General features: G+C 40.5%; 1 protein-coding gene across 7 annotated transcripts in view; it reads left to right on the top strand.

The window, feature by feature from the left end:
* LOC139754593 (inositol hexakisphosphate and diphosphoinositol-pentakisphosphate kinase-like) overlaps window positions 1–25,256 on the top strand; it is a 268,273-nt gene that overhangs the window by 233,134 nt on the left and 9,883 nt on the right. For all 7 annotated transcript variants that reach the window (XM_071672003.1, XM_071672001.1, XM_071672000.1 and 4 more), the window contains 4 exons: window positions 7,200–7,301; window positions 7,428–7,618; window positions 17,180–17,374; window positions 19,695–19,781. In XM_071672003.1, coding sequence (XP_071528104.1) covers window positions 7,200–7,301; window positions 7,428–7,618; window positions 17,180–17,374; window positions 19,695–19,781 — 575 coding nt within the window. The remainder of the gene's footprint in view (window positions 1–7,199; window positions 7,302–7,427; window positions 7,619–17,179; window positions 17,375–19,694; window positions 19,782–25,256) is intronic.

Here is a 25,256-nt window from a genome sequence, read left to right on the forward strand (position 1 = left end):
ATGGGGTGTTCAGTGTTGGAAATGGTGAAGAGCTTGTAGATTTATGTGCTGAAAAAGGACTGGTGATTGGGAATACCTGATTTAAAAAGCGAGATATACATAAGTATACGTATGTAAGTAGGAGAGATGGCCAGAGAGCGTTATTGGATTACGTGTTAATTGACAGGCGCGCGAAAGAGAGACTTTTGGATGTTAATGTGCTGAGAGGTGCAACTGGAGGGATGTCTGATCATTATCTTGTAGAGGCTAAGGTGAAGATTTGTATGGATTTTCAGAAAAGAAGAGTGAATGTTGGGGTGAAGAGGGTGGTGAGAGTAAGTGAGCTTGGAAAGGAGACTTGTGTGAGGAAGTACCAGGAGAGACTGAGTACAGAATGGAAAAAGGTGAGAACAATGGAAGTAAGGGGAGTGGGGGAGGAATGGGATTTATTTAGGGAATCAGTGATGGATTGCGCAAAAGATGCTTGTGGCATGAGAAGAGTGGGAGGTGGGTTGATTAGAAAGGGTAGTGAGTGGTGGGATGAAGAAGTAAGATTATTAGTGAAAGAGAAGAGAGAGGCATTTGGACGATTTTTGCAGGGAAAAAATGCAATTGAGTGGGAGATGTATAAAAGAAAGAGACAGGAGGTCAAGAGAAAGGTGCAAGAGGTGAAAAAGAGGGCAAATGAGAGTTGGGGTGAGAGAGTATCATTAAATTTTAGGGAGAATAAAAAGATGTTCTGGAAGGAGGTAAATAAAGTGCGTAAGACAAGGGAGCAAATGGGAACTTCAGTGAAGGGCGCAAATGGGGAGGTGATAACAAGTAGTGGTGATGTGAGAAGGAGATGGAGTGAGTATTTTGAAGGTTTGTTGAATGTGTTTGATGATAGAGTGGCAGATATAGGGTGTTTTGGTCGAGGTGGTGTGCAAAGTGCGAGGGTTAGGGAAAATGATTTGGTAAACAGAGAAGAGGTAGTAAAAGCTTTGCGGAAGATGAAAGCCGGCAAGGCAGCAGGTTTGGATGGTATTGCAGTGGAATTTATTAAAAAAGGGGGCGACTGTACTATTGACTGGTTGGTAAGGTTATTTAATGTATGTATGACTCATGGTGAGGTGCCTGAGGATTGGCGGAATGCATGCATAGTGCCATTGTACAAAGGCAAAGGGGATATGAGTGAGTGCTCAAATTACAGAGGTATAAGTTTGTTGAGTATTCCTGGTAAATTATATGGGAGGGTATTGATTGAGAGGGTGAAGGCATGTACAGAGCATGAGATTGGGGAAGAGCAGTGTGGTTTCAGAAGTGGTAGAGGATGTGTGGATCAGGTGTTTGTTTTGAAGAATGTATGTGAGAAATACTTAGAAAAGCAAATGGATTTGTATGTAGCATTTATGGATCTGGAGAAGGCATATGATAGAGTTGATAGAGATGCTCTGTGGAAGGTATTAAGAATATATGGTGTGGGAGGCAAGTTGTTAGAAGCAGTGAAAAGTTTTTATCGAGGGTGTAAGGCATGTGTACGTGTAGGAAGAGAGGAAAGTGATTGGTTCTCAGTGAATGTAGGTTTGCTGCAGGGGTGTGTGATGTCTCCATGGTTGTTTAATTTGTTTATGGATGGGGTTGTTAGGGAGGCGAATGCAAGAGGGGCAAGTATGAAGTCTGTTGGGGATGAGAGAGCTTGGGAAGTGAGTCAGTTGTTGTTCGCTGATGATACAGCGCTGGTGGCTGATTCATGTGAGAAACTGCAGAAGCTGGTGACTGAGTTTGGTAAAGTGTGGGAAAGAAGAAAGTTAAGAGTAAATGTGAATAAGAGCAAGGTAATTAGGTACAGTAGGGTTGAGGGTCAAGTCAATTGGGAGGTAAGTTTGAATGGAGAAAAACTGGAGGAAGTAAAGTGTTTTAGATATCTGGGAGTGGATCTGGCAGCGGATGGAACCATGGAAGCAGAAGTGGATCATAGGGTGGGGGAGGGGGCGAAAATCATGGGAGCCTTGAAGAATGTGTGGAATTCGAGAACATTATCTCGGAAAGCAAGAATGGGTATGTTTGAAGGAATAGTGGTTCCAACAATGTTGTATGGTTGCGAGGCGTGGGCTATGGATCGAGTTGTGCGCAGGAGGATGGATGTGCTGGAAATGAGATGTTTGAGGACAATATGTGATGTGAGGTGGTTTGATCGAGTAAGTAACGTAAGGGTAAGAGAGATGTGTGGAAATAAAAAGAGCGTGGTTGAGAGAGCAGAAGAGGGTGTTTTGAAATGGTTTGGGCACATGGAGAGAATGAGTGAGGAAAGATTGACCAAGAGGATATATGTGTCGGAGGTGGAGGGAACGAGGAGAAGTGGGAGACCAAATTGGAGGTGGAAAGATGGAGTGAAAAGGATTTTGTGTGATCGGGGCCTGAACATGCAGGAGGGTGAAAGGAGGGCAAGGAATAGAGTGAATTGGAGCGATGTGGTATACAGGGGTTGACGTGCTGTCAGTGGATTGAATCAAGGCATGTGAAGCGTCCGGGGTAAACCAAGGAAAGCTGTGTAGGTATGTATATTTGCGTGTGTGGACGTGTGTATGTACATGTGTATGGGGGGGGCTGGGCCATTTCTTTCGTCTGTTTCCTTGCGCTACCTTGCAAACGCGGGAGACAGCGACAAAGTATAAAAAAAAAAAAAAATATATATATATATATATATATATATATATATATACACACACACACATATATGTATTCATACTTGCTTGCTGTTATCCATTCCTGTTGCCACCTGGCCCTACGATAAGCAGCAGAAATGCATAAAGGAAAGAAAAAAGATAATATATACATTCTCTTCTTCCTTCTCCCTATTGCTGCCTGCTGTGTCAGCAAGGTAGTGCCAGTATACAAATGAAGAAAAGCCACAACTGCTCACGTCCATACACGAACTATCATGTAATGCACTGAAACTACAGCTCCCTATATCTAGGCCTCACAGACCTTTGCATGGTTTAACCCGGACATTTCACATGACTTGATTCAGTCCATGTGATGAGGGAGATGTGGGTTCGGTGCATTACAAATGACAGCTCATGAGTGAATGTGACCTTTCTTTGTTTACTGGTACTACCTCTCTGACACTAGAGGCTACAATCAGGTGTAGGGAGAAGAAAATTTGCCTTTTTTTTTTTTCTTTTTTTCATGCATTTTGTGCTGATTCCTGTGGGGGCGAGATGGTATCAGGAATGGATGATGGTGAGCAAGTATGAATCTGTACCTGTGTATATATTTTTGTATGAATGTATGAATATGTATATGTATGTGTGTGTTTTGGGAGCAGCTGAATGAGTGTGTTAGTGGTTTTGATGCACGAGACCGGGTTATAGTGATGGGTGATTTGAATGCGAAGGTGAGTAATGTGGCAGTTGAGGGAATAATTGGTATACATAAGGTGTTCAGTGTTGTAAATGGAAATGGTGAAGAGCTTGTAGATTTATGTGCTGAAAAAGGACTGGTGATTGGGAATACCTGGTTTAAAAAGCGAGATATACATAAGTATACGTATGTAAGTAGGAGAGATGGCCAGAGAGCGTTATTGGATTACGTGTTAATTGACAGGCGCGCGAAAGAGAGACTTTTGGATGTTAATGTGCTGAGAGGTGCAACTGGAGGGATGGCTGATCATTATCTTGTGGAGGCTAAGGTGAAGATTTGTATGGGTTTTCAGAAAAGAAGAGTGAATGTTGAGGTGAAGAGGGTGGTGAGAGTAAGTGAGCTTGGAAAGGAGACTTGTGTGAGGAAGTACCAGGAGAGACTGAGTACAGAATGGAAAAAGGTGAGAACAATGGAAGTAAGGGGAGTGGGGGAGGAATGGGATGTATTTAGGGAATCAGTGATGGATTTGCGCAAAAGATGCTTGTGGCATGAGAAGAGTGGGAGGTGGGTTGATTAGAAAGGGTAGTGAGTGGTGGGATGAAGAAGTAAGATTATTAGTGAAAGAGAAGAGAGGCATTTGGACGATTTTTGCAGGGAAAAAATGCAATTGAGTGAGAGATGTATAAAAGAAAGAGACAGGAGGTCAAGAGAAAGGTGCAAGAGGTGAAAAAAAGGGCAAATGAGAGTTGGGGTGAGAGAGTATCATTAAATTTTAGGGAGAATAAAAAGATGTTCTGGAAGGAGGTAAATAAAGTGCATAAGACAAGGGAGCAAATGGGGAGGTGATAACAAGTAGTGGTGATGTGAGAAGGAGATGGAGTGAGTATTTTGAAGGTTTGTTGAATGTGTTTGATGATAGAGTGGCAGATATAGGGTGTTTTGGTCAAGGTGGTGTGCAAAGTGAGAGGGTTAGGGAAAATGATTTGGTAAACAGAGAAGAGGTAGTAAAAGCTTTGCGGAAGATGAAAGCCGGCAAGGCAGCAGGTTTGGATGGTATTGCAGTGGAATTTATTAAAAAAGGGGGTGACTGTATTATTGACTGGTTGATAAGGTTATTTAATGTATGTATGACTCGTGGTGAGGTGCCTGAGGATTGGTGGAATGCGTGCATAGTGCCATTGTACAAAGGCAAAGGGGATAAGAGTGAGTGCTCAAATTACAGAGGTATAAGTTTGTTGAGTATTCCTGGTAAATTATATGGGAGGGTATTGATTGAGAGGGTGAAGGCATGTACAGAGCATGAGATTGGGGAAGAGCAGTGTGGTTTCAGAAGTGGTAGAGGATGTGTGGATCAGGTGTTTGCTTTGAAGAATGTATGTGAGAAATACTTAGAAAAGCAAATGGATTTGTATGTAGCATTTATGGATCTGGAGAAGGCATATGATAGAGTTGATAGAGATGCTCCGTGGAAGGTATTAAGAATATATGGTGTGGGAGGCAAGTTGTTAGAAGCAGTGAAAAGTTTTTATCGAGGATGTAAGGCATGTGTACGTGTAGGAAGAGAGGAAAGTGATTGGTTCTCAGTGAATGTAGGTTTGTGGCAGGGGTGTGTGATGTCTCCATGGTTGTTTAATTTGTTTATGGATGGGGTTGTTAGGGAGGTGAATGCAAGAGTTTTGGAAAGAGGGGCAAGTATGAAGGAAGTCTGTTGGGGATGAGAGAGCTTGGGAAGTGAGTCAGTTGTTGTTCGCTGATGATACAGCGCTGGTGGCTGATTCATGTGAGAAACTGCAGAAGCTGGTGACTGAGTTTGGTAAAGTGTGTGAAAGAAGAAAGTTAAGAGTAAATGTGAATAAGAGCAAGGTTATTAGGTACAGTAGGGTTGAGGGTCAAGTCAATTGGGAGGTAAGTTTGAATGGAGAAAAACTGGAGGAAGTAAAGTGTTTTAGATATCTGGGAGTGGATCTGGCAGCGGATGGAACCATGGAAGCGGAAGTGGATCATAGGGTGGGGGAGGGGGGGAAAATCCTGGGAGCCTTGAAGAATGTGTGGAAGTCGAGAACATTATCTCGGAAAGCAAGAATGGGTATGTTTGAAGGAATAGTGGTTCCAACAATGTTGTATGGTTGCGAGGCGTGGGCTATGGATAGAGTTGTGCGCAGGAGGATGGATGTGCTGGAAATGAGATGTTTGAGGACAATGTGTGGTGTGAGGTGGTTTGATCGAGTAAGTAACGTAAGGGTAAGAGAGATGTGTGGAAATAAAAAGAGCGTGGTTGAGAGAGCAGAAGAGGGTGTTTTGAAATGGTTTGGGCACATGGAGAGAATGAGTGAGGAAAGATTGACCAAGAGGATATATGTGTCGGAGGTGGAGGGAACGAGGAGAAGTGGGAGACCAAATTGGAGGTGGAAAAATGGAGTGAAAAAGATTCTGTGTGATCGGGGCCTGAACATGCAGGAGGGTGAAAGGAGGGCAAGGAATAGAGTGAATTGGATCGATGTGGTATACCGGGGTTGACGTGCTGTCAGTGGATTGAATTAGTGCATGTGAAGCGTCTGGGGTAAACCATGGAAAGCTGTGTAGGTATGTATATTTGCGTGTGTGGACGTATGTATATTTCTTTCATCTGTTTCATTGCGCTACCTCGCAAACGCGGGAGACAGCGACAAAGCAAAAAAAAAAAAAAAAAAGAAATGTTTTTCTTTCATCTGTTTCATTGCGCTACCTCGCAAACGCGGGAGACAGCGACAAAGCAAAAAAAAAAAAAAAAAAAAAAATGTATGTGTGTGTTTGCTCTTTCCTGGCTTTACCTCATTAACACAGTAAAGTATGAAAAAACTATACTTGTCCCTAGGAATAAGGGAGAAAGAATACTGCCTATATATTCACTGCATGTTTCAGAAGGTGACTAAGAAGGGTGACAGGTGACTTGAATTTCAACCTTTTTGTATTACTGTCCAACAGAAAGAACAGAGCAAGGAGCCTTGTCCACATCGGAAATAGCGAGCATGTATGAAAATATAAATACTTTTTCATAGTTTCCTACATTAGTGATATAGCATCAGGAACATGAAGAGAAGGCCTCATTCACTTGCATCCATCCTCTAGCTCTCCTTGTAATGCAGAGTCAAGTCCAAAGTAGTCCAGTTTATCAGCTTTCCTGGTCTAACCACCAACTTGACCCACTTGCCTTATGGTGCAATATTCATTCAGTTTTACTTTTTCTATAGACATGACTGATTTCAGTTCTGAAAGCTTGCTGCTTTTATGATCCCACCCTTAGCTAGACCATGTAATAATCAGCAAGCCACATTGTCACATGATAACTTGGGCTGCTGGCAACTGAAGAGTGGACTGTTGAAGATCTATTTCTTTCCTTACTCATGAAGCTTTGGAATTTTTACCATCTGATATCTTTCTTAACAACAATTTGCATCTTATTAAAATGGATATTGTACAAGTTCTCCAAAACTCTTAAAATACTTTTCCTTTTTTCTCTTTCCTTCTCCATATCTTTAAATCTTTTTTTATTGCAGTTAAGGCAGCTTAATAGTAGGTTGTTGTGATATCTTTTTCCTTCCCTACCCATGAAGCTTTGGAAATCTTTACCATTTAATGTCTTTTATAACAACAACAACAGCTACAGCAACAACATATTCTTTGTTTTCTATCTCTCTGCACCTCCCTTTCTCTAACGCTTTTATATTTCAATTAAGGACAAACCTTTGTGTGGAAATTTATCCATAGCTGGAGCCTCTCAACACAAAAAAAATGAAATTAGGACAAAATTTCAGTTAATGAATGTTTATTGTAAAGTAAACTTATATGCCAAAAGTTATTACATATGGCCTAATTTGTTTTGTGTTCATTCATAGATTGGATCAAGAAGCAGTGTGTATTCTCCAGAGAGTAGAGTAAGAAAAACTGGGTCCTATATATATGAAGATTTCATGCCAACAGATGGTACAGATGTTAAGGTAAGTAAAATTTTCCTTAATGTTAAAGGCCTTATATGAATGTGTAAAATTTTCTAGTTGTATACTTGATATTAAATTGCTGGTCAGTGGGATTTGTCATTCTCTTAAAAGACATATCATCTGCAGGTTTATACAGTAGGTCCAGACTATGCACATGCAGAAGCCCGTAAATCACCAGCATTGGATGGGAAAGTTGAAAGAGACAGTGAAGGAAAAGAAGTTCGGTATCCAGTTATTTTATCTAATGCAGAGAAGTTAATAGCAAGAAAAGTTTGTATTGCTTTCAAACAGACAGTTTGTGGATTTGATTTGTTAAGGTGAGTTAACAATTGATATCTTCATACTTTTGAACTGGCCCTGAATTGTTCCACTCCTGTATTTAGCAGTATGGATTAGTGACAGAGTTTTACTTGTGAGTTTGTAGGGGGTACTTTAATGGAATGGTATTTTATCATCCTCAGTGAAGGTGTTTTGTGTATGAGGGTTTAAGTGTAAATGGAGAGAGGCATCTTGCTTGACAAATGATTTTATTTTGCATAGTAAAATTCTGATTGTTTTGAGTTGTGGGGAAGTTTATATTCATGTGCACTGGCTGTATATTGATATATGTTTGAGTAAGCAGAGAGGCTATCTGTACCAGGTTCATTCAATATTGGTCAATATAGATGGAATGAGGATATACGTTGATAGATATTAAACAATAGTTTTCTCAGTAACAGTGAATAGGTATTAGAATTATCTTTTAATGTAACTTAGTAATCATCCAAAGACCATCATTAAGGGGCTGATGAGAATGATAGAGAATGTACTTTGTTTGCAGTTTAAATACTAAGTCCAAGAGAATATTGTTATTATCCTATGGCTTTTTCTTTATGCTACCTGTTTCAGATACTAGCTGTGACCTTACTGTTGGAACTGTATGGTATGTTTAGAATCATTTTGTTCAGGTTCATCTTGATGTGGAAATATATTGAGACATAGTCTTAACCATTTATTTCACTGTGGCAGTCTTAATATCCTCTGTATATTTTGGTAATGCAATATTCTCAAGTATTCTTTAAAAGATACCTCTAAGTTTGTTATTACAGGGAACTAGAACACAATTTTCTAAATTAGATGATGAAAAATTCAGCCTGATGAAACATGTTTATTGTACAAAGCACTCTTTAACTAATGCTTCTCTTTTGCTTGGCATATGAGGCAGGAGTTTGTTGATAGAGTGGCAGATATAGGGTGTTTTGGTCGAGGTGGTGTGCAAAGTGAGAGGGTTAGGGAGAATGATTTGGTAAACAGAGAAGAGGTAGTAAAAGCTTTGCGGAAGATGAAAGCTGGCAAGGCAGTGGCTTTGGATGGCATTGCAGTGGAATTTATTAAAAAGGGGGTGACTGTATTGTTGACTGGTTGGTAAGGTTATTTAATGTATGTATGACACATGGTGAGGTGCCTGAGGATTGGCGGAATGCTTTCATAGTGCCATTGTACAGAGGCAAAGGGGATAAGAGTGAATGCTCAAATTACAGAGGTATAAGTTTGTTGAGTATTCCTGGGAAATTACATGGGAGGGTATTGATTGAGAGGGTGAAGGCATGTACAGAGCATCAGATTGGGGAAGAGCAGTGTGGTTTCAGAAGTGGTAGGGGATGTGTGGATCAGGTGTTTGCTTTGAAGAATGTATGTGAGAAATACATAGAAAAGCAAATGGATTTGTATGTAGCATTTATGAATCTAGATAAGGCATATGATAGAGTTGATTGAGATGCTCTGTGGAAGGTACTAAGAATATATGGTGTGGGAGGCAAGTTGTTAGAAGCAGTGAATAGTTTTTATCGAGGATGTAAGGCATGTGTACGAGTAGGAAGAGAGGAAAGTGATTGGTTCTCAGTGAGTTAGTTTGCGGCTGGGGTGCGTGATGTCTCCATGGTTGTTTAATTTGTTTATGGATGGGGTTGTTAGGGACATGAATGCAAGAGTTTTGGAAAGAGAGGCAAGTATGCAGTCTGTTGTGGATGAGAGAGCTTGGGAAGTGAGTCAGTTGTTGTTCGCTGATGATAAAGCACTGGTGGCTGATTCGTTTGAGAAACTGCAGAAGCTGGTGACTGAGTTTGATAAAGTGTGTGAAAGAAGAAAGCTGGGAGTAAATGTGAATAAGAGCAAAGTTATTAGGTACAGTAGAGTTGAGGGACAAGTCAGTTGGGAGGTAAGTTTGAATGGAGAAAAACTGGAGGAAGTAAAGTGTTTTAGATATCTGGGAGTGGATCTGGCAGTGGATGGAACCATGGAAGCGGAGTAAATCATAGGGTGGTGGAGGGGGCGTAAGTTCTGGGAGAGTTGAAAAATGTGTGTAAGTCGAGACCGTTATCTTGGAAAGCAAAAAATGGGTGTATTTGAGGGACTAGTGGCTCCAACAATGATATATGGTTGCGAGGCGTGGGCAATAGATAGAATTGTGCAGAGGAGGATGGGTGTGCTGGAAATGAGATGTTTGAGGACAATATGTGGTGTGAGGTGGTTTGATCGAGTAAGTAATGAAAGGGTAAGAGAGATATGTGGTAATAAAAAGAGCATGGTTGAGAGAGCAGAAGAGGGTGTTTTGAAATGGTTTGGTCACATGAGAGAATGAGTGAGGAAAGATTGACCAAGAGGATATATGTGTCAGAGGTGGAGGGAACGAGGAGAAGTGGGAAACCAAATTGGAGGTGGAAAGATGGAGTGAAAAAGATTTTGAGTGATCGGGGCCTGAACATGCAGGAGGGTGAAATGCGTGTAAGGAATAGAGTGAATTGGAATGATGTTGTATACCGGGGTCAACATGCTGTCAGTGGATTGAACCAGGGCATGTGAAGCGTCTGGGGTAAACCATGGAAAGTTGTGTGGGGCCTGGATGTGGAAAGAGAGCTGTGGTTTTGATGCATTATACATGACAGCTAGAGACTGAGTGTGAACAAATGTGGCCTTTGTTGCCTTTTTCTAGCACTTCCTTGCGCACATGTGGGGAAGGGGGTTGTCATTTCATGTGCGACAGGGTGGCAACGTTTGTCATTTCATGTGTGATGGGGTGGCAATGGGAATGAATAAGGGCAGACTATGAATTATGTACAAGTTTACATATGTATATGTCTGTGTGTGTATATGTATGTATATTTTAAGATGTATAGGTTTGTACATGTGTGTGTGTGTGGACATGTATGTATATGCATGTGTATGTGGGTGAATTGGGCCATTCTTTCGTCTGTTTCCTTGCATTACCTCGCTAAGGCAGGAGACAGCGACAAAGTATAATGAATGATTTATATGAGGCAGGAGTATTGTTGAGCATATGTGTTGAGATTTTTGGAATACCATATTCAGAAGCATTTTCATCACAAACAAATATGGTTTATCACAGTCTCACAAATTGTTTCATAACATGATGACTTAAGTCTCTCACAGGGCCTCTTGTCATCTCAGTAGAGACTCACCAGTGTTATGGAAAAAATTTAGGCTGTAGCATCTGATAACAATGCATAGGATTCTGCTGCAAGCATTAAAGTCAGTATAATTTGTGTAGAGGCAGGGGTACCCTATTTAAGAATTATGAAGGAGTAAGTCCTAGCAACAGTGAACAGGAAGTAAAATACCAGTGTCTGTTCCTTAGCCACAGTGAATGGATTTATCTATAACTGAATGATGTATATCCTTTTTATCATCCTGACAGTTTCTGTTAGCAGTTTTAAGGCTTCATTTAAAGGCCAAATTGGAGATGAAAGGATGGAGTGAAAAATATTTTGAGCAATTGGAGCTGGAACATACAGAGGTTGAAAGGCGTGCGTGGAGTAGGGTCAGCGTGCTTTCAGTGGATTGAACCAGGGCATGTGAAATGTCTGGGGTAAACCATGGAAAGGTCTGTGGGGCTTGGATGTGAATTGGGAGCTGAGGTTTTGGTGCATTACACATGACAGCTGGAGAATGGGTCTAAGTGGATGTGACCTTTCTTCTTCTGTGATGTGGCTCTACCTTGCTGATCCAAGGGGCAGCAGTCATGTGTGGGGGAAGAAAAGATAATGTATGTTATTTTTTTCTTTTCCTTCATGCATATGTGCTGTTTACTGTGGGTTGGGGTGGTATTGGGAATGTATGAAAGTGAGTAAGTATGAACTTGTACATGTGTATATGTATTGCAAAAGTTCATGGTAGAGCATGTGTTCTAGTGATTGCTTCTAATCCACAGGAAAGTGAAACACAATAAGTTCCCAAGTGCACTTCTGTGTAATGATCACATCATCAAGATAGATACAAGAAAGAGAAATATAAGAGTCATTTGATATACAAGGAAGAGACATAGCTAGGACGCCATTGGTAAACATGTTATTTGAATGGTGGTCGGGTTGGTGCATTAGAGTCTGACAACATGCGTGTCATAACCTTGTTTTTATTATTATGTGGACAAAAAAGGGAATTTTAAAAATTCTATATACAAGAAAGCTATCCAATTTGTAGAGACTTGCTCTTCTGTCAATGTTACAATTCTTTGTGTATTTGATAATAGAGGACTCAATGATGTTTCTCATGGTAAACAAGTTAGAGTAGATAACTGAGGTGGCATTATTCCAATCAGTGCATTGATCATGATTTTAACATGATTGAAAAAGGCATTTGATTCTTGTTTTGTTTGTATACTATATTTATGTTGCTTAAGTCTAACATAAAGATCCTTACCAGTCTGCCCAACATAAAGCATATCACAATTTTGACATAGTACTCTCTAAATGCAGCCTGCAGAACTTTCTGGTGAGTTTCTGATTAGAATATTCTTTTTAGCCTTGTTGGTGCTGAAGGCAACATTTACATTAACGAATTTAAGGAACCTAGGAAATATTATGGAATTATTACCAAAAGAGTGAAACCAAAACCTCCCCTTGACACCAAGAACATTTTAGTTTTCCCTTGTAGTAATAATTTTACATTACTTCCCAGGTTGCTTAAATCCTTTGACGTAAATATTGCCTTCAGCAACAACAGTACTATAAAGAATATCTTAATCAGGAACTCACCAGAAAGTTCTGCAGACTGCAGTTATAGAGTACCATGTAAAAATTGTGATATGTTTTGTTGGATAGACTGGTAAGAATCTTTATGTTAGACTTAAGCAACATGAATATAGTACAAGAACAGGACAAGAATCAGATGCCTTGTTTGATTGTTTTGAAAATTATGATCATTGTAATGACTGAAGTAATGCCAACTTAGTTATCAACTCTAACTTCTTTACCACAAGAAATATCATTAAATCTTCTATTATCGAGTACGCAAAGAATTGTAGCGTTATATCCTTGAAGTTATGTACAAATTGAATAGCTTTATTGTGGATAAAATTTGTAAACAGTTGCCTTTTTTGTCCACATGATAAGATATTATGACACACATATTGGTAGACTCGAATACACCAACCCAACCACCATTCGGGTAACACTTGTTTACCAATGGCATCCTAGCTGCATCTCTTCCTTGTATATCAAATGCGTTATATTTCTCTTTCTTGTGTCTCCTCTGATGATGTGATCATTACATGAAAGTGCACCTGGGAACTTATTGTGTTCCATTTTCCTGTGGATTAGAAGTGATTTGTATGTGTCTGTGTATGTGTCGTTGACTGGTTGGTAAGGATATTTAATGTATGTATGGCTCATGGTGAAGTGCCTGAGGATTGGCGTAATGCATGCATAGTGCTATTGTACAGAGGCAAAGGGGATAAAGGTGAGTGCTCAAATTGCAGAGGTATAAGTTTGTTGAGTATTCCTGGGAAATTATATGGGAGGGTATTGATTGAGAGGGTGAATGCATGTACAGAGCATCAGATTGGGGAAGAGCAGTGTGGTTTCAGAAGTGGTAGAAGATGTGTGGATCAGGTGTTTGCTTTGAAGAATGTATGTGAGAAATACTTAGAAAAAAAAATGGATTTGTATGTAGCATTTATGGATCTGGAGAAGGCATATGATAGGGTTGATAGAGATGCTCTGTGGAAGGTATTGATAATATATGGTGTGGAAGGCAAGTTGTTAGAAGCAGTGAAAAGTTTTTATCGCGGATGTAAGGCATGTGCGTGAGTAGGAAGAGAGGAAAGTGATTGGTTCTCAGTGAATGTCGGTTTGCGGCAGGGGTGTGTGATTTCTCAATGGTTGTTTAATTTGTTTATGGATGGGGTTGTTAGGGAGGTGAATGCAAGAGTTATGGAGAGAGGGGCAAGTATGCAGTCTGTTGTGGATTAGGGAGCTTGGGAAGTGAGTCAGTTATTGTTTGCTGATGATACAGCACTGGTGGCTGATTCGTGTGAGAAACAGCGGAAGCTGGTGACTGAGTTTGGTAAAGTGTGTAAAAGAAGAGAGCTGAGAGTAAATGTGAATAAGAGCAAGGTTATTAGGTACAGTAGGATTAAGGGACAAGGACAAGTGAATTGGGAGGTACGTTAGAATGGAGAAAACTGGAGGAAGTGAAATGTTTTAGATATCTGGGAGTGGATTTGGCAGTGGATGGAACCATGGAAACAGAAGTGAGTCATAGGGTGTGGGAGGGGGTGAAAGTTCTGGGAGTGTTGAAGAATGTGTAGAAGGCGAGAACATTATCACAGAAAGCTAAAATGGGTATGTTTGAAGGAATAGTGGTTCCAACAATGTTATATGGTTGCAATGTGTAGGCTATAGATAGAGTTGTGCGAAGGAGGATTGATGTGCTGGAAATGAGATGTTTGAGGACAATATGTAGTGTGAGGTGGTTTGATCGAGTAAGTAATGAAAGGGTAAGAGAGATGTGTGGAAATAAAAAGAGTGTGGTTGAGAGAGCAGAAGAGGGTGTTTTGAAACGGTTTGGTCACATGGAGAGAATGAGTGAGGAAAGATTGACAAAGAGGATATATGTGTCGGAGGTGGAAGGAATGAGGAGAAGTGGGAGACCAAATTGGAGGTGGAAAGATGGAGTGAAAAAGATTTTGAGCGATCAGGGACCTGAACATGCAGGAGGGTGAAAGGCGTGCAAGGAATAGAGTGAATTGGAACAGTTTGGTATACCGGGGTCGACGTGCTGTCAATGGATTGAACCAGAGCATGTAAAGCATCTGGTGTAAACCATGGAAAGTTTTATGGGGCCTGGATGTGGAAAGGGAGATGTGCTCTCGGTGCATTATGCATGACAGCTAGAGACTGAGTGTGAACGAATGTAGCTTTTGTTGTCTTTTCCTAGCGCTACCTCGCGCACATGCGGTGGGAGGTGGTTGTTGCTTCATTGTGAAGGGGGGGCGACGGGAATGAATAAAGGCAGCAGGTATGAATTATGTGCATGTGTATATATGTATATGTCTGTATATGTATATATATGTATACATTGAAATGTATAGGTATGTATATGTGCGTGTGTGGATGTGTATGTATATACATTTGTATGTGGGTGGGTTGGGCTATTCTTTTGTCTGTTTCCTTGAGCTACCTCACTAATGCGGGAGACAGCGACAAAGTATAATGAATATAATATAAATGTGTATGTGTGTATATGTGAGGCACAAAAAAGGCTAAGAAGCTGCACTGGAGTTCACTGGTGATGGAGAGGTTTTTGCTATGTCCACGCCCCATGAGGGAGTTCCCAAAGGGAATGAACACTAGAGATGTAGATAGATAGATAGATAGATGACACATATGCTGACTCATCCATAAATACAGGTTGATTGCATTTAAAACACATCATTATTGAAATTTTTTCTTTATTTTGTATGAAAGAGCCACAAATTTCACATGGATTGCTGACAAATCTATCTGAAGAATAAGAATACAGCAGGGCTCTTCCAAGCTAGAAGGTCACAACTATCCCTGTACATGGAAGGGAAAATCTTTTTAGTAAGGCAGTGAACATGGGTGTTAACTGCTACCTCATTGACTGTGTTTTGCATAATCTAATGACTTCGTGAGCTTTTGTTGTCATGTATGAGTATTTCCTAAACCTATCTCTGTTCTTTATCGCTTCTTATCTTTTGTTTGGTAAACAGAGAAGAGGTAGTGAAAGCTTTGCGGAAGATGAAAGCCGGCAAGGCAGCAGGTTTGGATGGTATTGCAGTGGAATTTATTAAAAAAGGGGGTGACTGTATTGTTGACTGGTTGGTAAGGTTATTTAATGTATGTATGACTCATGGTGAGGTGCCTGAGGATTGGCGGAATGCGTGCATAGTGCCATTGTACAAAGGCAAAGGGGATAAGAGTGAGTGCTCAAATTACAGAGGTATAAGTTTGTTGAGTATTCCTGGTAAATTATATGGGAGGGTATTGATTGAGAGGGTGAAGGCATGTACAGAGCATCAGATTGGGGAAGAGCAGTGTGGTTTCAGAAGTGGTAGAGGATGTGTGGATCAGGTGTTTGCTTTGAAGAATGTATGTGAGAAATACTTAGAAAAGCAAATGGATTTGAATGTAGCATTTATGGATCTGGAGAAGGCATATGATAGAGTTGATAGAGATGCTCTGTGGAAGGTATTAAGAATATATGGTGTGGGAGGCAAGTTGTTAGAAGCAGTGAAAAGTTTTTATCGAGGATGTAAGGCATGTGTACGTGTAGGAAGAGAGGAAAGTGATTCGTTCTCAGTGAATGTAGGTTTGCGGCAGGGGTGTGTGATGTCTCCATGGTTGTTTAATTTGTTTATGGATGGGGTTGTTAGGGAGGTAAATGCAAGAGTTTTGGAAAGAGGGGCAAGTATGAAGTCTGTTGGGGATGAGAGAGCTTGGGAAGTGAGTCAGTTGTTGTTCGCTGATGATACAGCGCTGGTGGCTGATTCATGTGAGAAACTGCAGAAGCTGGTGACTGAGTTTGGTAAAGTGTGTAGAAGAAGAAAGTTAAGAGTAAATGTGAATAAGAGCAAGGTTATTAGGTACAGTAGGGTTTAGGGTCAAGTCAATTGGGAGGTGAGTTTGAATGGAGAAAAACTGGAGGAAGTGAAGTGTTTTAGATATCTGGGAGTGGATCTGGCAGCGGATGGAACCATGGAAGCGGAAGTGGATCATAGGGTGGGGGAGGGGGCGAAAATTCTGGGGGCCTTGAAGAATGTGTGGAAGTCGAGAACATTATCTCGGAAAGCAAAAATGGGTATGTTTGAAGGAATAGTGGTTCCTACAATGTTGTATGGTTGCGAGGCGTGGGCTATGGATAGAGTTGTGCGCAGGAGGATGGATGTGCTGGAAATGAGATGTTTGAGGACAATGTGTGGTGTGAGGTGGTTTGATCGAGTGAGTAACGTAAGGGTAAGAGAGATGTGTGGAAATAAAAAGAGCGTGGTTGAGAGAGCAGAAGAGGGTGTTTTGAAATGGTTTGGGCACATGGAGAGAATGAGTGAGGAAAGATTGACCAAGAGGATATATGTGTCGGAGGTGGAGGGAACGAGGAGAAGAGGGAGACCAAATTGGAGGTGGAAAGATGGAGTGAAAAAGATTTTGTGTGATCGGGGCCTGAACATGCAGGAGGGTGAAAGGAGGACAAGGAATAGAGTGAATTGGAGCGATGTGGTATACCGGGGTTGACGTGCTGTCAGTGGATTGAATCAAGGCATGTGAAGCGTCTGGGGTAAACCATGGAAAGCTGTGTAGGTATGTATATTTGCGTGTGTGGACGTATGTATATACATGTGTATGGGGGGGGGGGGTTGGGCTATTTCTTTCGTCTGTTTCCTTGCGCTACCTCGCAAACGCGGGAGACAGCGACAAAGTATAATAAGAATAAAATATAAATCTTTTGTTTGATGTTAACTGTTCAGTTTTTCTGTTATAAAGTTTGCTTGAGCATGAAGGTTTAACTTAAGAATTATATAGGAGGTAAACATATTACATAGATGTATGTTCATCAGTATATATTAAGATATTTTTTCTCAACAGAGCGAATGGAAAATCATATGTCTGTGATGTTAACGGATTTAGCTTTGTCAAAAATTCAAGCAAATACTATGATGACTGTGCCAAAATCCTTGGAAACATGATCCTTCGAGAACTGGCCCCCACATTCCACATACCATGGGCAATTCCTTTTCAACTAGATGATCCTCCAATTGTACCAACAACTTTTGGAAAAATGTATGATATAGTACTAAGCCAATAGTTTTTCAGTGCATGTTATTTTTTGTCACTACTTCCCATTGCACATTTCATTTACAGAATTTTTGTAACAACTAGTATTGGTCAAAATATGCCTTTTAGTTATGAAGATAATGCATTGTGTTCTGAATATATTCCATGCACATGGGGCATTGAAGTAGAAAGTAATTTTGTTCTGAGAGAGTACTTCCCCTTTCACTTATGGAAACAAAATTTACATAGTTTGCATTTTAAGGAAAACTTTTAAACTAAAATAGAGTGAAAAGTTAAGTTTGATAGGTTTGATTTATTTGCATTTTTTTGTAATTCAGTTTATTATAGGCTATAATACCAACCAAGTAGAACTGAGACATCATTTGCACAGCAGTTTCAGTTGATGTTGCATCTCTGTATTTTACTTTATAATGTAATTAACTAACAGGTATCCCTTGTAAGAATAAAGATGATTCAGAAAATGTTGTGGTTCTAGGTGTTCTAGTGTTCTGTTAAAAGTTTAATCGTGATATAAAGTAAAAAAGAATGATTAAGAATCCTTATAGATTTTTGAAATGATTTGGAAAACTCTACTTCTCCAGTTCACTCTTATCCTTCTTCCATCCTCATTCAGTATGTAGACCTCTCACAACTTCGTACTTTTTTCACTATCTTCTGCATTAGTGAGTAGCTCCAGGATATGATGAAGAAATGGCCTCTTTTGGTCACACCACTCTCTAGCTGTCACGTATAGTACACCAAAACCAGAGCTTTCTTTCCACAACTAGGCACCACAAACATTTCCATGACATCACCCTGCAGACTTCACATTCCCTCGTTCAGACCATTGATGGCACGTTGTCCTCTGTAAATCACATTGTTCCAGTTTTCTGTCCCTTGCATGCCACACACACTCCTGCATGTTCAGGCCCTTAGTCTACAAAGCACCTTTCATTTCTTCCATCAAGTCACTCCTTCGTTCCCCCATTATCTTGCTCCATCTGTTTCTGACGTGTATGAGCTTTTAGTCTTTCTTTCCTTACGAATCCTTTCCATACGTCCAATCTATTTCATGACACCCTTTTCAGCCCTCTCGCACTGACTTCTTTTGCTACCACTGTTCATCTTACCCTATCATTTCTTATTTGATCAACCATCCTTATGCCACATTTTTTCGTCATACATTTGATTTCCAGATCATTCATCATATTCTTTACATTTTTGTGTAAGACCCACTCTTCATATCCATACGTTACTGATGGGACTGATATACCCTGAAATATATACCCATCTTTGCCTTTAAAAGACAGTGACCTCGCTTTTCACACATTCCTCAGTGCACCCAAATCCTTTACCCCCTCAGGTATCTAAAACACTCCACTCCCTGTAAGGCCTTTCCATGCAACCTCACAATCTAACTAACATGTCTCTTTTTATTGCTGAACCCAATAAACTTGCTTTTATGCACATTTACTGTCAACTTTCTCTTAGTACTCACTCACTCGCACTTAGACACCAGCTACTGTAGTATGTCGCTTGAATGTACAACCAGTGCTATATCATCTGCAAACGACAACTTATCCCCCCAAAGAAAAGAAAAAAATAGTGCAGTATGTCGCTTGAAAGTACAACCAGTGCTACATCATCAGCAAACAAAAACTGATTCCTCCGGCCCCCTTACTTACATACACTCCTTACTCTTTTGATAAAACTCCTCACTGTTTCTAATACCTTTGTTTCACACCATACATACATGGCACTTTCTATGAAGCATCTGTGTAATTGACATCTCTACTTGCTGAATCATCTAAACTTTATTTTGGCTCTCCATTGTTCTGTAGACATAATGTAAGGTTATCTGTTCTTTTAAGATTTGATCGCTGTCATATACTTTGAAATATCTGTCTGTCTGTATCTGTACGTTTATCCTTATGGCTGGGTGATGTTAATTGTCTTTTAATGGCAGTGATCTCATCATGTTTCATGAGATCTCTTGATGCAAAAAACCTTTCTCAGACTCATCCTTCCACACTCTGCCTTTCCCCCATTCCTTCTGTTTTCTGTTTATAATTATTTTCATTTCTTAGTCATGCACTTTATTTTCTGTAAATTTTTCCTCTTCTATTCTCTCCATATATCTCTACCTGCTGAGAAGTGTACCTTTGGTATGTCATAACATTCTTCATTATACTACTTTATAACTGATTTTTATGCTTCTTAATCTTTCATGTACACTTTAGGTTATATTTATCAGTTTACCATAAGATTGTAGATGAAAGGAAATTTCTGTTCTGTGATTTTTAATTAAACTCTATCACCCGACTAGGATGGAGCTTCGGTGTGTAGTAGCAGTCATAAGACATGGAGACAGAACTCCCAAGCAGAAAATGAAGATGGAAGTAAGACATCCAAAGTATGTATTTTTGGTTTGATTGCTTTCTGTGTTCTGTTAGTTTTAGGAAAAACATACCATTAAATGAGTAGTGAATTCATATTCTCCGTTGAATGTTTGATAAGGATGAAGTATTAGCGTATTTAAACTGTGAGATGTATTATTGTAAAATTACATGAACAGGTAGATTTTTATGTGATGTTCAAGCTTTGTATTAATGCTTCAAACTTAATTTAAGATTGACTTAAGAAATTTAGTCATAGTTCCATCAGTAGGTAGGGTAGGCAAAGATTTGTTTTTAAGGGGTTATATTCCTTGCCTTTCCATCACAACATAGACCTAAGCTCAATAAAAGGCAATGATTATTTCCCCTCAAGGTGAGGAAAAGACAAAATTTTTAATTTCTGTCAGGGAAAACAGATATTGTGAAGAATGGTCAGGAAAAGAGTCCTTGGTGAACTTTTTTTTTTAACTTTAAGAATCTGATAGCAGGAAGACTGAAGAGAAGAATCAAAGTTCTGCATGGGGATACTCTGTTTACAGACCTTAAAATCCTGTTACAGGAGGAAGGTAAGTTACATAAGCTGATTCAGATGCAGGCTCTCCTAGTATAATTTACTTTATGGCATAAAGGTTTGGAAATAAATTGTATATAATAACATCCCTCAAATTACCCTGAAATACAAGTTCTCATAGTTCTGGATAGTTCTTGAGTAATAAGGAATGAATATAATACCAATTCTTTCTCCCCATCCCTGGGGATAGGGGAGAAATAATTCTAACCATGTATTCCTTGCATGTCATAGAAGGTGATCAACAGGAGCAGAAGCAGGCCAGAAACCCTCCCCTTCTTGCATTTTGGTTTTTAAAGGATGGAACATGAAGGATTCCATCAGAGAATGCTCATCCTTCTCGAAGGCTCTGGCTGGGATGTCTGAATGTGTGTGAATGTAATGAAGATAGGAAGAAGGGAGAGAAATGCTGTATGTTTGAGGAAAGGAACCTGGATTCTATCTCTGAGTGAAACAAAACTGTAGGCTAAGTGGGAAGAATGGTTTGAGAATGTCTTAGGGGTAAAGCCTGGGGGGTAGTGAAAGGGCAAGAGTTAAGGAAGGAGCAGCTGTACCTCTGAAGCAGGAGTTGCAGGAATGTGTGGAAGAGTGTAAGGAAGTGAGCTCCAGACTGATGAGAAGAATGAAAAAGGATTATGTGAGATGGGTGATTATTAGTGCTTATGCACTTGACCACAGGAAGGAAGATGAAGAGAGGAGAGTTTTGTGGGAGCTGCTGAACGAGTGTGCCAGCAGTTTTGATGCTGGAGATTAGGTATTAGTGATGGGCGATTTAAATGCGACAGTGAGTAATGCGACAGTTGAGGGTTTGATTTTCATTAAGGTGAATGGAAATCATGAACAGCTTGTGGAGCTATGGAGCTGAAAAAGGACTTGTGATTGAGAAGACCTGGTTTAAATGAGGGACACACATTCATTTCAGATGAGTTGGAAGGATGGTAAGCAGGCATTATTGGAATACATGCTAGTTGACAGGAGTGCAAACGAGAGACTCTTGGATGTGAATGTGCTGAGAGACACATCTGTTGGGTAGTTTCGTCATTTCCTAGTGAAAGCATGGGATAAGATTTGTAGAGATTATCTGGAGTGGGAAGCAATGACATGGATGATAAGAAGGTGGTGAAAGTGAGTTTGGAAAAGAAACTTGTGTAAAGAAATATCAGGAGAGATTCAGTGTAGAATAGCAAAAGGCAAGAGTAAATGAATCTAGGATGAGGAATGGGAGGTATATAGGGAAAGAGTGCTACCATATGCTAGAAAAGTAGTGGCATGCAGAAAATGGGAAGGGGAAACATGAGAAAGGGTAGTAAGTAGTAGGATGATGGAGTAAAGTTGCTTGTGAAAGAGAAAAGAGAGATGAATGGGTGGTACTTACAGGGAATGAGTGTGAATTAGTGGCAGATGTACAAGAAAAAGCGGCAGGAGGTTAAGAGGAAGGTGCGGGGAGAATAAGGTGTTTGAAAGGAGGTTGACATTGAGAAAAATTACAGAGCAAATGGGAACATTGGTTATTTATTTATTTATTTATATTTATTTTTCTTTGTCGCTGTCTCCCGCGTTAGCGAGGTAGCGCAAGGAAACAGATGAAAGAAATGGCCCAACCCACCCCCATACACATGTATATACATACACGTCCACACACGCAAATATACATACCTATACATCTCAATGTACACATATATATATTTTTTTTTTTTCTTTTTTTTTTTTTTATACTTTGTCGCTGTCTCCCGCGTTTGCGAGGTAGCGCAAGGAAACAGACGAAAGAAATGGCCCAACCCCCCCCATACACATGTACATACACACGTCCACACACACAAATATACATACCTACACAGCTTTCCATGGTTTACCCCGGACGCTTCACATGCCTTGATTCAATCCACTGACAGAGCGTCAACCCCTGTATACCACATCGCTCCAATTCACTCTATTCCTTGCCCTCCTTTCACCCTCCTGCATGTTCAGGCCCCGATCACACAAAATCTTTTTCACTCCATCTTTCCACCTCCAATTTGGTCTCCCTCTTCTCCTCGTTCCCTCCACCTCCGACACATATATCCTCTTGGTCAATCTTTCCTCACTCATTCTCTCCATGTGCCCAAACCATTTTAAAACACCCTCTTCTGCTCTCTCAACCATGCTCTTTCCATTTCCACACATCTCTCTTACCCGTACGTTACTTACTCGATCAAACCACCTCACACCACACATTGTCCTCAAACATCTCATTTCCAGCACATCCATCCTCCTGCGCACAACTCTATCCATAGCCCACGCCTCGCAACCATACAACATTGTTGGAACCACTATTCCTTCAAACATACCCATATATATATATATATATATATATAAACACACAGACACATACATATATACACATGCACACAATTCACACTGTCTGCCTTTATTCATTTCCATCGCCACCTCGCCACACATGGAATAACATCCCCCTCCCCCCTCATGTGTGCGAGGTAGCGCTAGGAAAAGACAACAAAAGCCCCATTCGTTCACTCTCAGTCTCTAGCTGTCATGCAGTAATGCCCAAAACCACAGCTCCCTTTCCACATCCAGGCCCCACAGAACTTTCCATGGTTTACCCCAGACGCTTCACATGCCCTGATTCAATCCGTTGACAGCACGTCGACCCTGGTATACCACATCGATCCAGTTCACTCTATTCCTTGCCCACCTTTCACCCTCCTGCATGTTCAGGCCCCGATCACTCAAAATCTTTTTCACTCCATCTTTCCACCTCCAGTTTGGTCTCCCACTTCTCCTCGTTCCCTCCACCTCCGACACATATATCCTCTTGGTCAATCTTTCCTCACTCATTCTCTCCATGTGCCCAAACCATTTCAAAACACCCTCTTCTGCTCTCTCAACCACGCTCTTCTTATTTCCACACATCTCTCTTACCCTTACATTACTTACTCGATCAAACCACCTCACACCACATATTGTCCTCAAACATCTCATTTCCAGCACATCCACCCTCCTGCGCACAACTCCATCCATAGCCCACGCCTCGCAACCATATAACATTGTTGGAACCGCTATTCCTTCAAACATACCCATTTTTGCTTTCCGAGATAATGTTCTTGACTTCCACACATTCTTCAAGGCTCCCAGGATTTTCGCCCCCTCCCCCACCCTATGATTCACTTCCGTTTCCATGGTTCCATCCGCTGCCAGATCCACTCCCAGATATCTAAAACACTTTACTTCCTCCAGTTTTTCTCCATTCCAACTTACCTCCCAATTGACTTGACCCTCAGCCTTACTGTACCTAATAACCTTGCTCTTATTCACATTTACTCTTAACTTTCTTCTTTCACACACTTTACCAAACTCAGTCACCAGCTTTTGCAGTTTCTCACATGAATCAGCCACCAGCGCTGTATCATCAGCGAACAACAACTGACTCACTTCCCAAGCTCTCTCATCCCCGACAGACTTAATACTTGCCCCTCTTTCCAAAACTCTTGCATTCACCTCCCTAACAACCCCATCCATAAACATTGGTAAAAGGGTCAAATGTGGAACCCGATATCAAGCTGTGATGAAGTGAAGAGGAGTTAGAGTGACTACTTTGAAGGATTAGTGAGTGTGTTTGATGATAAGGTAGCAGAAGGGGCTAATCGTGTTGTTAATTGGTTTGCTAGGATTTTCATTGTATGCATGGATATGGTGAAGTGTCTGAAGATTGGTAGAATGCATGTGTAGTGCCATTGTATAAGGACAAAGGGGATAAAGGTGACTGGATTATGGATGTATTACTTTGTTAAATATACCAATATATTAGGTAAGCTGTATGGGTGAATGGTGATTGAGAGAGTGGTTTAAAGTAGAGAGCATCTGACTATGGAAGAACAATTTGGTCTCAGGAGTGTTAGATGATTTGTGGATCAGGTGTTTGCTCTGAAGAATGCATGTGAGAAATACTTAGAGAAACAGAAGGATTTGTATGGCATTTATGGATCTGAAGAAAGCTTACATTACAGTTGATTGAGATACTTTATGGAAGGTGCTAAAATATATGGTGTGGGTAGCAGTGAGGAGTTTTTATCAAGAGAGAAAGGCATTTGTGGAAATGGTTAGAAAGGAGGATGAGTGGTTTCATTGAAGGTAGGTCTGTGGCAGTGATGCATAATGTCACCACAGACACTTAATCTTAAATGGATGTGGTCATGATGGAGGTCAAAGTAAGGGTCTTGGAGAGTAGAGCTGGTATGCAGTTTGCTGGGGGTGGGAAGGCCTGTGAGGTGGGTCAGTTGTTATTTGCTGATGATATGCGGCTGGTGGCAGATTCGCATGAGAAACTGCAGAAACTTGTTTTCTGAGTTTGGGAATTTATGAAAGGAGGAATTTGAGATTAAATGAAAATAAATGCAAGGCTAGCAATGAAATGAGAGAGGTTATTTGCAGTGTGAGTTTGAGTGGAAAGAACTGGGAGAAAGTGGAATGTTGTAGATATCTGTGAGTGGACATGACAGCATATGGAACCATTGGAGCTGAGTCGAACCATAGGTTGGCTGAGGGGGCGAGGTCTTAGATGCATTGAGGAACAATTGGAAAGAAAGTTCGTCATCTTTTACAGCAAAAATGAGTATGTTTGAAGTTATAGTAGTCCTGTCGATGATATATGAATGTAAGGCATGGGCTTTATACAGAAATGTAAAAGATAGGGTGAATGTTTCAGGACAGTATGTGATGTTAGGAGGTTTATCAAATAAGAAATGATAGTATAGGAGAAAGTTGTAATGGTAAGAGGAGTATGTCTGAGAGTGCTGATGAGGGTGTGCTGAAATGGTTTGGTCATATGGAAATAATTAGTAAGGAAAAGATTGAAACCAAGAAGGAAGTGTAGAGATGAGTGAAGAATGTTTTGAAGGATTAGGGCCTAAACATGCAGGATAGTATG

Source organism: Panulirus ornatus, chromosome 17 (genome assembly GCF_036320965.1).
Source record: "Panulirus ornatus isolate Po-2019 chromosome 17, ASM3632096v1, whole genome shotgun sequence".
In the NCBI taxonomy this organism is placed as follows: Eukaryota; Metazoa; Arthropoda; class Malacostraca; order Decapoda; family Palinuridae; genus Panulirus; species Panulirus ornatus.